This window comes from Scyliorhinus torazame, chromosome 1 (genome assembly GCF_047496885.1).
Source record: "Scyliorhinus torazame isolate Kashiwa2021f chromosome 1, sScyTor2.1, whole genome shotgun sequence".
Taxonomy (NCBI): Eukaryota; Metazoa; Chordata; class Chondrichthyes; order Carcharhiniformes; family Scyliorhinidae; genus Scyliorhinus; species Scyliorhinus torazame.
Genome location: NC_092707.1, coordinates 217116811 through 217133356, shown reverse-complemented (window position 1 = coordinate 217133356; position 16546 = coordinate 217116811). Strand labels below are relative to the sequence as shown.

At 47.2% G+C, this 16546-nt stretch overlaps 1 protein-coding gene across 2 annotated transcripts in view; it reads right to left on the bottom strand.

Annotated features, from left to right (window-relative positions):
- Positions 1–16546, bottom strand: part of LOC140430125 (interleukin-6 receptor subunit beta-like) — a 548481-nt gene that overhangs the window by 470480 nt on the left and 61455 nt on the right. The window contains exon 2 of one of the 2 annotated variants that reach the window (XM_072517643.1): positions 2051–2140. In XM_072517643.1, coding sequence (XP_072373744.1) covers positions 2051–2117 — 67 coding nt within the window. In that variant the 5' untranslated portion in view covers positions 2118–2140. The remainder of the gene's footprint in view (positions 1–2050; positions 2141–16546) is intronic. The other variant, XM_072517640.1, reaches the window with a different exon arrangement.

Sequence of the window (16546 nt, the reverse complement as noted above, 5' to 3'; positions counted from 1 at the left end):
AAACTCTGGTACGGCCGCATTTGGAGTATTGCGTACAGTTCTGGTCACCGCATTATAGGAAGGACGTGGAGGCTTTGGAGCGGGTGCAGAGGAGATTTACCAGGATGTTGCCTGGTATGGAGGGAAAATCTTATGAGGAAAGGCTGATGGACTTGAGGTTGTTTTTGTTGGAGAGAAGAAGGTTAAGAGGAGACTTAATAGAGGCATACAAAATGATCAGGGGGTTAGATAGGGTGGACAATGAGAGCCTTCTCCTGCGGATGGAAATGGCTGGCACGAGGGGACTTAGCTTTAAACTGAGGGGTAATAGATATAGGACAGAGGTCAGAGGTAGGTTCTTTACTCAAAGAGTGGTGAGGCCGTGGAATGCCCTACCTGCAACAATAGTGAACTCGCCAACACTGAGGGCATTTAAACGTTTATTGGATAAGCATATGGATGATAATGGCATAGTGTAGGTTAGATGGCTTTTGTTTCGGTGCAACATCGTGGTCCGAAGAGCCTGTTCTGCGCTGTATCGTTCTATGTTCTATGTTCTAACTGGAACTGCCAATAGGACAGGAGCTCCAGCATCTACAAATCAAAAACTTCCTCCGCAAGGAGACAACGAGGTACCCTCGGGCCCCAAGAGACACTTTACTGGAGGAACTACCGGGCACGGATAGTAGGGAGAAGAGGAACTGTGGGGACATCTACGGACGACTTCTGGAAAGGGCAAGAACACGATTAGACAGAGCTAGGCAGAAATGGGAGGACGAACTGGAGACGGAAGTGGGTTGGGGACTCTGGAGTGAAGAACTAAGTAGAGCCAACTCCACCTCCTCTACAAGAGCTACATATGGGAAAGAGGGCTGATGCCCTGGCTTTTGCTTGCTTACTCGCATGCTGGAGAATCCTGCTCGGCTGGCAATCAGCAGCATTACCCACAGCTGCAGACTGACTGGCAGACCTGTAAGAATTTCTGCACCTGGAGAATATCAAGTACACCATCCGAGGGTCAGATGAGGGCTTCCACAAAGCATGGGGGCTATTCATCAGCCTGTTCCAAGACCTGTTTGAAGCCAATAGTGATTAGGAAGAAAGAGGGGTGAGGCAGACCGATGAGGGCAGACGAAAATGCATAAAGCAGAGAGCAGCAAGGGGGCGAAGGCAAGGAAGGAACCCAGGGGAGTATCTGGCAGAGACGTGGAAAAAGAGGAAAGAGCGGAGGGGGCAGAGAGCTCCCCCCCACAGCAAACCCAAAACAGCAGGAATCGCATAAGGAAGGAAAGAAGTACAGCAATGCGACACCTAGGGTGAAGGTGGTGCCAGGATGGAACCCGACGATCAACGGGGGAATGGGGGGCAGGGAGGGGTGTGTGGGAGGGGGAAGGGGTGTGGGGGGGGGGGGTGACAGAAGGGGTGCATGTAAAACTGTACATAAGAAACATCATACTCTGTAAATATTATGTGCTTTATATATCCAATTGTCAAACCATTAAAATTTAAAAATGCTTTTTTTTTTTACAAAGGTGTGTAATGGAATATCCCCCACTTGCCCGGTTGAGTATCACTCCAACAACACACATGAAGCTCAACACCATCCAGGCAAGACAAATCATCCCACTTGATTGGCACTCCATTCACAAAATTTACTCCCTTCACCACTAATGCAAAGTGACAGCAGTGAGTAACATCTACACTCCAGGCATTCACCAAAATCCTGGAATTCCCACCCTAACAGCACCGTGGGGTGTACCTGCACCACGTGGACTGCAGCTGTTCAAGCAGGTAACTCACCACCACCTTCTCAAGGGCAATTAGTGATGAGTAATAAATGTTGGCACTCTTGAATACATTTTAAAAACTATCCAATTAGCAGTGATGGGGGCTGAGACAGGATCAGTTATGGGGGTGTAATGATGACCAGGCACAGTTGGAATGCAGCAATTCCGCCACAGGAGGCTGCAGCTCCCTCTGTCAACAGTACACAATGTTTACTAGCATAGCCCTTACACAACAACACTACTTACATCGCAAGCATAAATATAGCAAAATAAATTCTCCTTACCTGTTCGAAGACTGAGCAGATGAACAAGACAGAACAGCGGAGTGATTGAACCTGGGAATATCAACATAGTGCTGACTGAAACACCACCTGCTAATGACAAGAGACTATTAGTAGACAGTTAGCTAAAGCTGTATCAATATAGCCACAACATGATCAACTGAACCAAACACAGACCAGGACAGACTGAATGTGCACAAGGACTGACAGTGAAACAGGACAAGATGTGAGTGCAATATAACAACCAGGGCCATGTGGGAGGGGCTTGTGTCCCCTCCTGCGACTGCAAGGTACAGTGCCAGAGGACATTAAGTTGAGCAGTATGGAATGAACAGTAGAGTACCAGCATGCTGAGTTTCTCTGAAGGCTGATCTCAGTGGCTGCAGAGTCTTTTGGTTGCAATCACCTGACAGGAAGCACAATAAAACCAAAGCCAATCAGCTTGGGTCATTTCCTTCCCTTAGACCCAGCTTCCAGCTGCCAATACTTTCAGGATGAGTTTGTATATGACCCAAGTAAGTTGTTTCACAACAGTGTTTGCACCAACTGTACTGTCCTGTGTTCAGAGAAAGGGCTCTTACATATGAACATACACATTAGGAACAGGAGGAGGCCACTCAGCCCCTTGAGCCTGTTCCACCATTCAATAAGATCATGGCTGATCTTTTAAAAAATATTTTTATTGGTATTTTGCATTTAAAAACAGAACTTTGCAGAAGAAAAATACAGGAACAACATTAGTAATAATCCACACAATAGTAACGACAACACATGGGCTCAAGCTGTCGCCGTGTGCGACCAAGGTCCCAGTTCTATCTTACATTGTTTACATTAGTGTTTGAGTGTATCATAGAAGTATCATAGAAGTTACAGTGCAGAAGGAGGCCATTTGGCCCATCGAGTCTGCACCGGCTCTTGGAAAGAGCACCCTATCCAAGCCCACAACTCCGCCCGATCCCCATAACCCCATAACCCCGTAACCCCACCCAACACTAAGGACAATTTTGGACACTAAGGGCAATTTAGCATAGCCAATCCACCTAACCTGCACATCATTGGACTGTCAGAGGAAACCGGAGCACCCGGAGGAAACCCACGCACACACGGGGAGAATGTGCAGACTCCGCACAGACAGTGACCCAAGCCGGGAATCGAACCTGGGACCCTGGAGCTGTGAAGCAATTGTGCTAACCACTATGCTACCGTGCTGCCCGTATTATACAGTTTTTTGAAGGGTTCTTACTTAGATTCCTACCGCTTAGTGGCAAGAGTTCCACCCAGCTTTATCCACATATTTACACTCATTGCCGGGACCCTTCACCTCGTTTGCTGATTGTCTTTGTTCTGGTGGGGGGAAGGGGGGAGAAGGGGGGGAAGGGGAGGAGGCCTGTTCCCCCCCTAACTTCTCAAGGGAAGTCAGGCAAGTCCGTCTTCCAGGTTTGGCCAGTGTGGGAAGGATTTGTGTCCCCTCCTGCAAGTGGCTCTCCTCCCCATTTCTTCTCGACTATTTGCAAGCACCCTTTCATCCAGGCGCCCTGCCCTGTCCCCTCTTTCTACCCCCACTCTGATGCCCCCCCCCCCCCCCCCGCCTTCCCTAGCTGTTTCCCTCCCTCTCCACCTCCTAGTTAGCTGCTGTTGCGAACAAGTCTGTGAAGAGGCTTGTGAACTTTTTCCATGTGTTGTGGAATCTCTCCTTGGATCCCCTTATTGCAAACTTTATTTTCTCCAGTCTCAGGAACTCAGCTAGGTCAGAAAGCCATTCCGAGGTCCTGGGTGGGGCTACCGACATCCAACCTTGCAGAAGTCTCCACCTGACAATCAGTAATGCGAAGGTCAGGGCGTCCACTCCCTCCCTGGCCAGAGCTCTGGATGCTCTGACACCCCAAAGACTGCCACAGATGGGCACCATGTCCTTAGGATAGCTCCTACCACTAGGCTCAGGAATAGGAGGTTCGGTAGGGCCAGGCCTCCCACATGTCACCCTCGCTGTAAGATGGTCTTATGTATCCTCGGATCTCTTCCCCCTGCCAGACAAAGGTTGGGTCACTTTAAACGGTATTTCCTGCAGCTCTGCCCTTCTTCTTGGGGGTTCACCAGGAATATTTTGCTCTTTCCCAGGTTGAGTTTATAACCTGAGAAGGCAATGAACTCCCTAAAGAGTCCCATTATCTTTCCCATGTTGGCTAGGCAGTTCGACACATAGAGGAGCAGGTTATCCGCTTAGAGTGAGGCTCTGCTCTCTGCTCCCTCTCTGAATGCCCATCTGCCAGTTTGCTGATCTAAGGCTGATAGCCAGTGATTTTGATTGCCAGTGTGAACAGGAGCGGGGATAACGGGCTCGTTCCTCTTTGCAGCTGAAAGTATTCGGAGCTGGTGCCATTCATTCGCACACGCACCATAGGAGCGCTGTACAGGAGCTTCACCCACGTGGTGAACCCTGTCCCGAACCCAAACTGTTCAAGCACTTCCATGAGGTATTCTACTCAATCGAAGGCTTTCACAGCGTCCAAAGAAACAATTACATCTGGTGTCTTCCCCTTGGGTGATGTCATTATTACATTCAGCAGGCGTCTACTGATCGCTGATAATTGTTTGCCCTTGACAAACCCGGTCTGATCTTCCACGATCACTCCTGGTAGGCAGTTCTCCAGGTGTCATGCCAGAACTTTCGCAAGGACTTTTGAATCAGTGTTTATGAGAGCGATGGGGCTGTATGCTCCACATTCAGTCGGGTTTTTGCCCTTTTTGGAGATCAATGAGATTGAGGCCTGTGCCATCATGGGCAGCATGGCCCCCTTTGACAGTGAGTCGTTGAATATCTCCCGCAAGTGCGGGACCAGCGCTGTAGAGAATGTTTTGTAAAAGTCTACTGCAAACCCATCCGGTCCCGGCACTGATTGCATGGACTTAGAACATAGAACATAGAACAATACAGCGCAGTACAGGCCCTTCGGCCCACGATGTTGCACCGAAACAAAAGCCATCTAACCTACACTATACCATTATCATCCATATGTTTATCCAATAAACTTTTAAATGCCCTCAATGTTGGCGGGTTCACTACTGTAGCAGGTAGGGCATTCCACGGCCTCACTACTCTTTGCGTAAAGAACCTACCCCTGACCTCTGTCCTATATCTATTACCCCTCAGTTTAAGGCTATGTCCCCTCGTGCTAGCCATTTCCATCCGCGGGAGAAGGCTCTCACTGTCCACCCTATCTATCCCTCTGATCATTTTGTATGCCTCTATTAAGTCTCCTCTTAACCTTCTTCTCTCTAACGAAAACAACCTCAAGTCCATCAGCCTTTCCTCATAAGATTTTCCCTCCATACCAGGCAACATCCTGGTAAATCTCCTCTGCACCCGTTCCAAAGCCTCCACGTCCTTCCTATAATGCGGTGACCAGAACTGTACGCAATACTCCAAATGCGGCCGTACCAGAGTTCTGTACAGCTGCAACATGACCTCCTGACTCCGGAACTCAATCCCTCTACCAATAAAGGCCAACACTCCATAGGCCTTCTTCACCACCCTATCAGCCTGGGTGGCAACTTTCAGGGATCTATGTACATGGACACCTAGATCCCTCTGCTCATCCACACTTTCAAGAACTTTTCCATTAGCCAAATATTCCACATTCCTGTTTTTCCTTCCAAAGTGAATCACCTCACACTTCTCTACATTAAACTCCATTTGCCACCTCTCAGCCCAGCACTGCAGCTTATCTATATCCCTCTGTAACCTGCTACTTCCTTCCACACTATCGACAACACCACCGACTTTAGTATCGTCTGCAAATTTACTCACCCACCCTTCTGCGCCTTCCTCTAGGTCATTGATAAAAATGACAAACAGCAACGGCCCCAGAACAGATCCTTGTGGTACTCCACTTGTGACAGAACTCCATTCTGAACATTTCCCATCAACCACCACCCTCTGTCTTCTTTCAGCTAGCCAATTTCTGATCCACATCTCTAAATCACCCTCAATCCCCAGCCTCCGTATTTTCTGCAATAGCCTACCGTGGGGAACCTTATCAAACGCTTTGCTGAAATCCATATACACCACATCAACTGCTCTACCCTCGTCTACCTGTTCAGTCACCTTCTCAAAGAACTCGATAAGGTTTGTGAGGCATGACCTACCCTTCACAAAGCCATGCTGACTATCCCTGATCATATTATTCCTATCTAGATGATTATAAATCTTGTCTCTTATAATCCCCTCCAAGACTTTACCCACTACAGACGTGAGGCTCACCGGTCTATAGTTGCCGGGGTTGTCTCTGCTCCCCTTTTTGAACAAAGGGACCACATTTGCTATCCTCCAGTCCTCTGGCACTATTCCTGTATCCAATGATGACATAAAAATCAAAGCCAATGGTCCAGCAATCTCTTCCCTGGCCTCCCAGAGAATCCTAGGATAAATCCCATCAGGTCCCGGGGACTTATCTATTTTCAGCCTGTCCAGAATTGCCAACACCTCTTCCCTACGTACCTCAATGCCATCTAATCTATTTACCTGGAGCTCAGCATTCTCCTCCACAACATTATCTTTTTCCTGAGTGAATACTGACGAAAAATATTCATTTAGTATCTCGCCTATCTCTTCAGACTCTACACACAACTTCCCATCCCTGTCCTTGACTGGTCCTACTCTGTCCCTAGTCATTCGCTTATTCCTGACATACCTATAGAAAGCTTTTGGGTTTTCCTTGATCCTTCCTGCCAAATACTTCTCATGTCCCCTCCTTGCTCGTCTTAGCTCTCTCTTTAGATCCTTCCTCGCTACCTTGTAACTATCCATCGCCCCAACTGAAACTTCACACCTCATCTTCACATAGGCCTCCTTCTTCCTCTTAACAAGAGATTCCACTTCTTTGGTAAACCACGGTTCCCTCGCTCGGCACCTTTCTCCCTGCCTGACCGGTACATACTTATCAAGAACACGCAGTAGCTGATCCTTGAACAAGCCCCACTTATCCAGTGTGTCCAAAACTTGCAGTCTACTTCTCCACCTTATCCCCCCCAAGTCACGTCTAATGGCATCATAATTTCCCTTCCCCCAGCTATAACTCTTGCCCTGCGGTGTATACTGATCCCTTTCCATCCTTAACGTAAACGTCACCGAATTGTGGTCACTGTCCCCAAAGTGCTCACCTACCTCCAAATCCAACACCTGGCCTGGGTTCATTACCCAAAACCAAATCCAATGTGGCCTCGCCTCTTGTTGGCCTGTCAACAAACTGTGTCAGGAAACCCTCCTGCACACACTGTACAAAAAATGACCCATCTAATGTACTCGAACTATATCTTTTCCAGTCAATATTTGGAAAGTTAAAGTCTCCCATAATAACTACCCTATTACTTTCGCTCTTATCCAGGATCATCCTCGCCATCCTTTCCTCTACATCCCTAGAACTATTTGGAGGCCTATAGAAAACTCCCAACAGGGTGACCTCTCCTTTCCTGTTTCTAACCTCAGCCCATACTACCTCGGAAGATGAGTCCCCATCTAGCATCCTCTCCGCCACCGTAATACTGCTCTTGACTAGCAGCGCCACACCTCCCCCTCTTTTGCCTCCTTCTCTGAGCTTACTATAACACCTAAACCCCGGAACCTGCAACATCCATTCCTGTCCCTGCTCTATCCATGTCTCCGAAATGGCCACAACATCGAAGTCCCAGGTACCAACCCATGCTGCCAGTTCCCCTACCTTATTTCGTATACTCCTGGCATTGAAGTAGACACACTTCAAACCACCTACCTGAACACTGGCCCCCTCCTGTGACGTCAAATCTGAGCTCCTGACCTCTATACTCTCATTCTCCCTTACCCTAAAACTACAATCCAGGTTCCCATGCCCCTGCTGCATTAGTTTAAACCCCCCCAAAGAGCACTAACAAATCTCCCCCCCAGGATATTTGTGCCCCGCAGGTTCAGATGTAGACCATCCTGTCTGTAGAGATCCCACCTTCCCCAGAAAGAGCCCCAGTTATCCAGAAATCTGAATCCCTCCCGCCTGCACCATCCCTGTAGCCACGTGTTTAATTGCTCTCTCTCCCTATTCCTCATCTCACTATCACGTGGCACGGGCAACAACCCAGAGATAACAACTCTGTTTGTTCTAGTTCTGAGCTTCCATCCTAGCTCCCTGAAAGCCTGCCTGACATCCTTATCCCCTTTCCTACCTATGTCGTTAGTGCCAATGTGCTACCTATGTCGTTAGTGCCAATGTTGGCAATGTGCCAACTTGATGCACTCCACGATTTCGCCCAGCCCGAGCGGTGCTACCAGCCTTGTTTCCTGTCCTCCCCCACCACCAGTCTGACAAGGAACTGTTCCATCCCCGAGTCCCCCTCCAGGGGATCGGAGATATATAGCCTTTGGTAAAAGTTTGATGAAAGGAGTAGTGTGCCATTATGTGCTGTTAGAGAGTTTGATGAAAAGTGAAGTAGTGGTAGAAAAATTACCTTTTAAAGGGTACAGTTTATTCTGGGCAATGATATAGCTGGATCACAGGTGCAAGTGATGTCTACTGTGGGTAAAAAGCTGGTGGAAGCAATTGAGGTGTTAGAAGAAGCATATCCTGGGTGTTTCCAGGTTCCGTTTAACAAGATCACAAAATAACTGGTTGAGAAGGAAGGATGAGACTTTTTTTTAAAAAAAGTTTAGAGTATCCAATTCATTTTTCAAATTAAGGGGCAATTTAGCGTGGCCAATCCACCTATCCTGCACATCTTTTGGGTTGTGGGTGCGAAACCCACTCAAACACGGGAAGAATGTACAAATTCCATACAGACAGTGACCCAGAGCCGGGATCGAACCTGGGACCTCGGCGCCATGAGGCAACCGTGAGAAGAATGAGACTTGAGGAGTACTGATAGGGCAGCTAAAGTTCAGTTATGAGAAACCATGTTTGATCAGATTATTGATAAAGAACTAGAGCAGGTGGTGGATCATAGAATCCCTACCATGTAGAAGGAGGCCATTCGGCTCAACAAGCCTGCACCAATCCTCCGAAGGATCACACCACACAGGCCCTTGCCCCAACCCTATCCCTGTAACCCCACCTAACCTTTTTTTGGACACTGAAAGGTAATTTAGCTTGGCCAATCCACTTAATCTGCACATCTTTGGACTACTCGAGGAAATCCAGAGGAAAGCCACGCAGACACTGGGAAAATGTACAAACTCCACACAGACAGTCACCCAAGGTTGTGACCTGGGCCCCTGGTGCTTTGAGGCAGCAGTGCTAACTACTAAAGTGGATATCTTTAGCTCATGAAAGTTGGTAGAATTACAACAGAAGGATTCAGAAATAAAGCAGTTGAATCAGAAGCACTCAGAATTAAAATGTGAGTGTATACCAGAGTATTATTACATTAGAAATGATGTATTAATGAGGAACTAGAGACCTTTACATGTTCAGGCAGATGAGAAATGGACAAAAGTTCATCAAGTGATATTACCGGTGGGTTATAGAAAGGAGGTTTTGTGGGTCGCGCATGAGGGGATCATTTCCGATTAAGGAAAACTCAACCAAATATACAAAATCATTTTTATTGGCCTGAACTGCATAAGGATGTAATTGAATTTTGCTGCACATGTCACACATGCGAGGTAATAGGAAAACCTCAAGGTACAATCAAACCAGCACTCTTAATACCCATTCCGAAATTTGAGGAACCTTTTACTAGGGCCTTAATTGAATGCGTGGGACCCCTTCCTAAAAAAAAAAGTAGAAATCAGTATTTGGAGCGGCATGGTGGCATAGTGTTTAGCACTGCTGCTCACAGCACCAGGACCCGGGTTCAATTCCAGCCTCTGTCTGTGTGGAGTTTGTACGTTCACCCCGTCTCTGCATGTGTTTCCTCCGGGTGTTCCAGTTTCCTCCCACTGTCCAAAGATGTGCAGGTTAGGTGGATTGGCCATGATAAATTACTCCCTAACGTCCAGGGATATGCAGATTAGGTGGGGTGGACAGGGAGTGTAAATAGGTACAGTGCTCATTCAAAGGGTCGGTGCAGACTTGATGGGCTGAATGGCCTACTATTGTACTGTCTGGATTTTATGATTTATTGACCATAATGGATGTGTCTACTAGATTTCTGGAGGCATTCCATCACAAAATATTATATCTAAGATGGTTGTAGAAGAGTTAACTAATCTTTTTACCACATATGGACTACCAAAGGAAAACCAATCATATCACAGATCCAATTTTATGTGGAAGTTGGCATGAAGGAATTCCATTTCTACTATTTGCAATTAGGGATGCACCTGATGAATCAACTAATTTAGTCCACTCAAATGGAATTTTGGTCATGAGATAAGAGGACCACTTAAATTAATTAAGGAGAAATTGGTGAGTCAGCGTTTGGAGACAGAATTGGTGGACTGTGTGTTAAATTTGGGAAGAGATTAAATAGGGCTGTTAAGTTGGCTATAAAGCATTTAACATTGTCACAGCATGTGCTGAAAAAAGAGGCAGATAAGAAATCAAAAACACGTGGTTTTATTATTGGGGAGAAAGTATTAGTATTATCACCAGGGGTAGGTGAACAGATTTAGTGGGCCAAATCAAAAGGAAATGGGGTGAGATGAATTTGATAAGAACACCAGATACATAGATGCATACACAGAAAATAGAAACAAGAGGAGGCCATTTGGCTGATCATCAACTTCAATACCATGATACCGCCTTTCCCCGATATCCCTTGATCCTTTTAAGCCCCAAGAGGTATATCTAATTCTTTCTTGAAATTGCACAACATTTCAGCCTCAACTACTTTTTGGGAATTCCACAGATTAACCACTCTCTGGGTGAAGACATTCCTCCTCACATCAGTCCTAAAATGTTTACCTCTTATTCTCAAACTATGATCCCTAGTTCTGGACTCCCCCATCATCAGGAACATTCTTTCTTAATCTACCCTGCCTAATCCTGTTAGAATTTGATAAGTTTCTATGAGATCCCCTCTCACTCTTCTAAACTCTAATGAATATAATCCTAACCGATTTAGTCTCTCTTCATATAACAGTCCCGCCATCACAGGAATCAGTAAAGTAAACCTTCGCGCACATCCTCCATAGCAAGTACATCGTCCCTCAGATTCCTCAGATAAGGACATCAAGACTGCGCACAATACTCCAGGTGTGGCCTCACCAATGCCCTATACAATTTTCGTAAAACATCCCTTTTCCTATACTCAAATTCTCTCGCTATGAACATAGAACATAGAACATTACAGCGCAGTACAGGCCCTTCGGCCCTCGATGTTGCACCGACCTATGAAACCACTCTAAAGCCAATCTACACTATTCCCTTATTGTCCACATGTCTATCTAATGACCATTTGAATGTCCTTAGTGTTGGCGAGTCCACTACTGTTGCAGGCAGGGCATCCCACGCCCTTACCACTCTCTGAGTAGAGAACTTACCTCTGACATCTGTCCTATATCTATCTCCCCTCAATTTAAAGGTATGTCCCCTCGTGCTAGACATCACCATCCGAGGAAAAAGGCTCTCACTGTCCACCCTATCCAATCCTCTGATCATCTTCCATGCCTCAATTAAGTCACCTCTTAACCTTCTTCTCTCTAACGAAAACAGCCTCAAGTCCCTCAGCCTTTCCTCATAAGATCTTCCCTCCATACCAGGCAACATTCTGGTAAATCTCCTCTGCACCCTTTCCAATGCTTCCACATCCTTCCTATAATGCGGCGACCAGAATTGCACGCAATACTCCAAATGCGGCCGCACCAGAGTGTTGTATAGCTGCAACATGATCTCATGGCTCCTAAACTCAATCCCTCTACCAATCTACATGGCTCCTAAACTCAATCCCTCTGGAACATAGAACAATACAGTGCAGTACAGGCCCTTCGGCCCACGATGTTACACCGAAACAAAAGCCATCTAACCTACACTATGCCATTATCATCCATATGTTTATCCAATAAACTTTTAAATGCCCACAATGTTGGCGAGTTCACTACTGTAGCAGGTAGGGCATTCCACGGCCTCACTACTCTTTGCGTAAAGAACCTACCTCTGACCTCTGTCCTATATCTATTACCCCTCAGTTTAAAGTTATGTCCCCTCGAACCAGCCATTTCCATCCGCGGGAGAAGGCTCTCACTGTCCACCCTATCCAACCCCCTGATCATTTTGTATGCCTCTATTAAGTCTCCTCTTAACCTTCTTCTCTCCAACGAAAACAACCTCAAGTCCATCAGCCTTTCCTCATAAGATTTTCCCTCCATACCAGGAAACATCCTGGTAAATCTCCTCTGCACCCGCTCCAAAGCCTCCACGTCCTTCCTATAATGCGGTGACCAGAACTGTACGCAATACTCCAAATGCGGCCGTACCAGAGTTCTGTACAGCTGCAACACGACCTCCCGACTCCGGAACTCAATCCCTCTACCAATAAAGGCCAACACTCCATAGGCCTTCTTCACAACCCTATCAACCTGGGTGGCAACTTTCAGGGATCTATGTACATGGACACCTAGATCCCTCTGCTCATCCACACTTTCAAGCAGGAAGAGCGATGAGGTCCTGCAGAAGGGAGTTAGACAGTAAGCTAAAAAGCAGGATCTCTAAGATTGTAATCTCAGGATTACTCCCTGTGCCACGTGCCAGTGAGGCTAGAAATAAGAAGATAGTGCAGCTAAATATGTGGCTAAGCTAGTGGTGTAGGAGGGAGGGTTTCAGATTTCCGCTCAGGTGGGACCTGCACAAGAAGGACGGGTTGCATCTAAACTGGAGGGCATCAATATCCTGGCTGGGAGGTTTGCTAGTCACTCGGGAGGATTTAAACTAGTATGGCAGGGGGGTGGTGGAAACCAGAGCGTTACCGTAGAAGCTGTAATAGCTGAAGGGGAAATAGACAACAAAAATAAGAGAACAACATCACCCTGTCTGCTCAAACGCAATGGTCTGAAGTATAATTGGATCAACGCCAGAAGTGTAGGAGGTACGGCAGATGAATTTAGAGCACTAATTAATACTTGGAACTATGATGTTGTGACTATTACAGAAACATGGTTAAAGGAAGGGCAGAATTGGCAGTTGAACATTGGAGGATATAGATGCTTCAGGAGAGCTAGAGGGGGGATGTAAAAAGGGTGAGGGAGTAGCATTACTGGATAAGGAGAATATTATAGCCGTACTGCGGGAGGACTTCGAAGGTCTCATACAATGAGGAAATCTGGGTAGAGGTCAGGAACAGGAAGGGGGCAATCACAATGTTGGGTGTTTATTACAGGCCCCCCCCCAACTGCCAGCGTGAGATAGAGGAGCAGATAGGCAGAGAGATTTTGGATAGGTGCAAAAGTAACAGGGTTGTTGTGGTCGGTGATTTTAACTTCCCCTATATTGACTTGAACTCATTTAGTACTGAGGGCTTAGATGGGGCAGAGTTTGTAAGGTGTATCCAGGTAGGCTTCTTGATGCAATATGTAGATAGTCCAACTAGGGAAGGGGCAGTACTGGATCTGGTATTGGGGAATGAGCCTGAACAGGTGGTTAAGGTTTCAGTAGGGGAACATTTTGGGAGTAGTGATCACAATTCCATAAATGTTAGGGTACTTTTGGATAGGGATGAGAGTACCCCTCGGGTTAAGATGCTAAACTGGGGAAAGACAAATTACGATAACATTAGACAGGAATTGAAGAATTTAGATTGGGTGCGGCTGTTGGAGGGTAAATCAACATCGGACATGTCGGAGTCTTTCAAGCGACAGTTGATTAGGATTCAGGAAAGTCACGTTCCTGAGAGAACAAAAGATAAGTATGGGAAGTTTAGGGAACCTTGGATAACAAGGGATAATGTGAGCCTCGTCAAAAAGAAACAGGATGCTTTTGTATGGTCTAGAAGGGTGGGGACAGTGTTCAGTTCGCTCTGGATCCATCCAGCAAGGATGCTCACATTGTTTTTTGGGAGGATTTGATGAAGATTACCATTGAGGGAGCCAAACGATGGAGCTAACCAGTGCCTTTAATGGGCCCTAAGGAGGAAGTCTCTGGAGCTCGAAAGGCTACCTGAGGAGTTCCACAGGGCATTCTGGGGGCAGGTCTGGCAATCAGGAAATGCTCCCCTCATTGTCCTGTTGCCCAAGTGCGGCAATTTCTGCCTGTTTAAGAGCTAGAGCCTAGTCTCCATCAAGATGGATTACTGGGTCTTTGCCAGAGTCATATCTGCTTGCATTAGCATTGTGCTGGCCCACATGATTGTCATGTTAGATACACTGGTCTAACACTGGCTGCAACTGGATGCAGTTTAGATCACAAAGATACTTCAGACCTTGAAGTTAGTTCAGTCAGGTTTATTGAACTAACAGCACAGTTCTCTGTGAGTTCGACTCTCTGCTAACCTAAGTGTGGTTACTCTGTCTGACTGAACCAGACTAGCTCTTAGCCACACGGTGGAGGTGTGAGATTGTAACAACACCCTTGACTGACTCTCTAGATGTTCATCAGTGAAAAGAGGCGGAGTGTGAGTGCCTCGTGTCTTTTATAGTCAGATCCCACCCCTGAGTGTCCTGCCTGCTTATTGGTCATGTCCTGTTCTCTGTGTCCATTAGCTGCTTGTCTGTGTCTGCCTGTATATCATTATGTGTGTGTCTGCATATCATGACATCTCCCCTTTTTTTTAATGTTTGGATGACATATGTGAACGTATTTACAAGAATAGGCCAATATTAACATCTATACATGCAGTGGATGTGAACATATGTACACGTGAAGACAGCTGTCTAATGCGAGAACACAGAACACAGCAAACAGAACAAATGTTCATAAGTCCAGTCTCTGTGGCTTGCGTCTGATCCTGGTCGACCACCGGAGAGGTGGTAGTGGGGACGACAGCGCCTTGATGGGCGGGATTCAAGCCTGACTGGTGGCCTCGTGAGTCGAGGTATCAGGAGGTGGCAAAACAACAGAAGGAAACGGAGAAGAATGTGGTTGCGGGCAGGCAACTTTGCCCAGTGCCCGTCTGCTTCGTCGCACAACAGAACCATCAGCCAGACGCGCAACAAATGAGCCTGTCAAACAACAACAGCTGGAGCTGACCAGCCTCCATCAGGGATCTTGATCGGAACAGTGTCTGACGGGGATAACACGGGCAAACCGGTGGCATGAACATCATAGCCCTGTTTTTGCCGGTCTCGGAGTTGCTGCACCTTCTGTAGCACCGGGAGGTGATCCAGGTTGGACAAGTGTATGGCTAGAAGTGACGTTCGTAGGTCCCTGTTCATCAGGAGTTGAGCCGGCGACATGCCAGTGGACAGTGGGGTTGCCCTGTACGCAAGCAGCGCAAGGTGAATGTCAGATGCCCGTACCAGCCTCCCAGAACAGGCGCCGTAATGTGGCGACTAGGGGCTTTTCACAGTAACTTCATTTGAAGCCTACTTTCATTTTCATTTCAGACGCAGAATCCGCGGCCTTGCAGATGAGCTGCTTCACTATGTGCACCCCTTTCTCAACTTTTCCGTTTGACTGCGGATCGTGTGGGCTGGGAGTGACGTGTTTGAACTGATACGACTGGGCAAACAGAGACCATTCATGGCTGCTGAAGCACGGGCCATTGTCACTCATGACAGTGAGTAGGATACCATGCCTGGAGAACGTCTCCTTACAGGCCTTGATGACGGGGTGAGGTCTGAGAGCTTCATGACTTCAGGGTAATTGGAAAAATAATCAATAATTCACACGTAATCACGACCATTTGCATGAAAGAGGTCGATACCAACCATGGACCACGGAGAGGTTTCGATTTCATGCTGCTGAAGTGTCTCCTTACTCTGCGCTGGCTGGAAGCGTTGACAGGTCGCACAGTTCAGGACCATGTTCGCGATGTCCAGGCTAATCCCGGGCCAGTAGGCAGTCTGCCTGGCTCTGCGTCTGCACTTTTCCACACCCAGGTGGCCCTCATGGAGTTGACGGAGCACCAAGCTCTGGAGACTGTGTGGAATTACAATCCGGTCCAGTTTGAGGAGGATACCATCAACCACCGTCAGGTCGTCCTTTACATTGAAAAATTGAGGGCACTGACCTTTTTGCCAGCCATTGGCTAGGTGTTGCATAACACGCTGCAAGAGGGGGTCTTTGGCTGTCTCCTCACGGATATGAATCACCTTCTCATCAGATGCCGGGAGGGTGCTAGCACACAGCAGCACCTGTGACTCAACCTGTGACTCAATTTGCCGGATGACGTTCAGTGGTTCACTCGGCACGGTGATGGAGCGGGACAGTGCAGGGACAGGACAGGGAGGTAAGTTTTTGATTTAAAAACACTTGCCTTACAGGAGCAGTCCTCAGAATGTCGGCGGGAGCAGAGTGCAGGGGCCTGTCGGGAGGTAAGATTTTGATTTAAAAACACTTACCTGGTCCCGATTCTGTTCTTCTTTTCTGTTTTATTTTTTATTTTTTTTAATATAAGGCGGGAACCGGAAGTTCGACCCGCGGACTTCTGGGAAGGTCCCCCCCC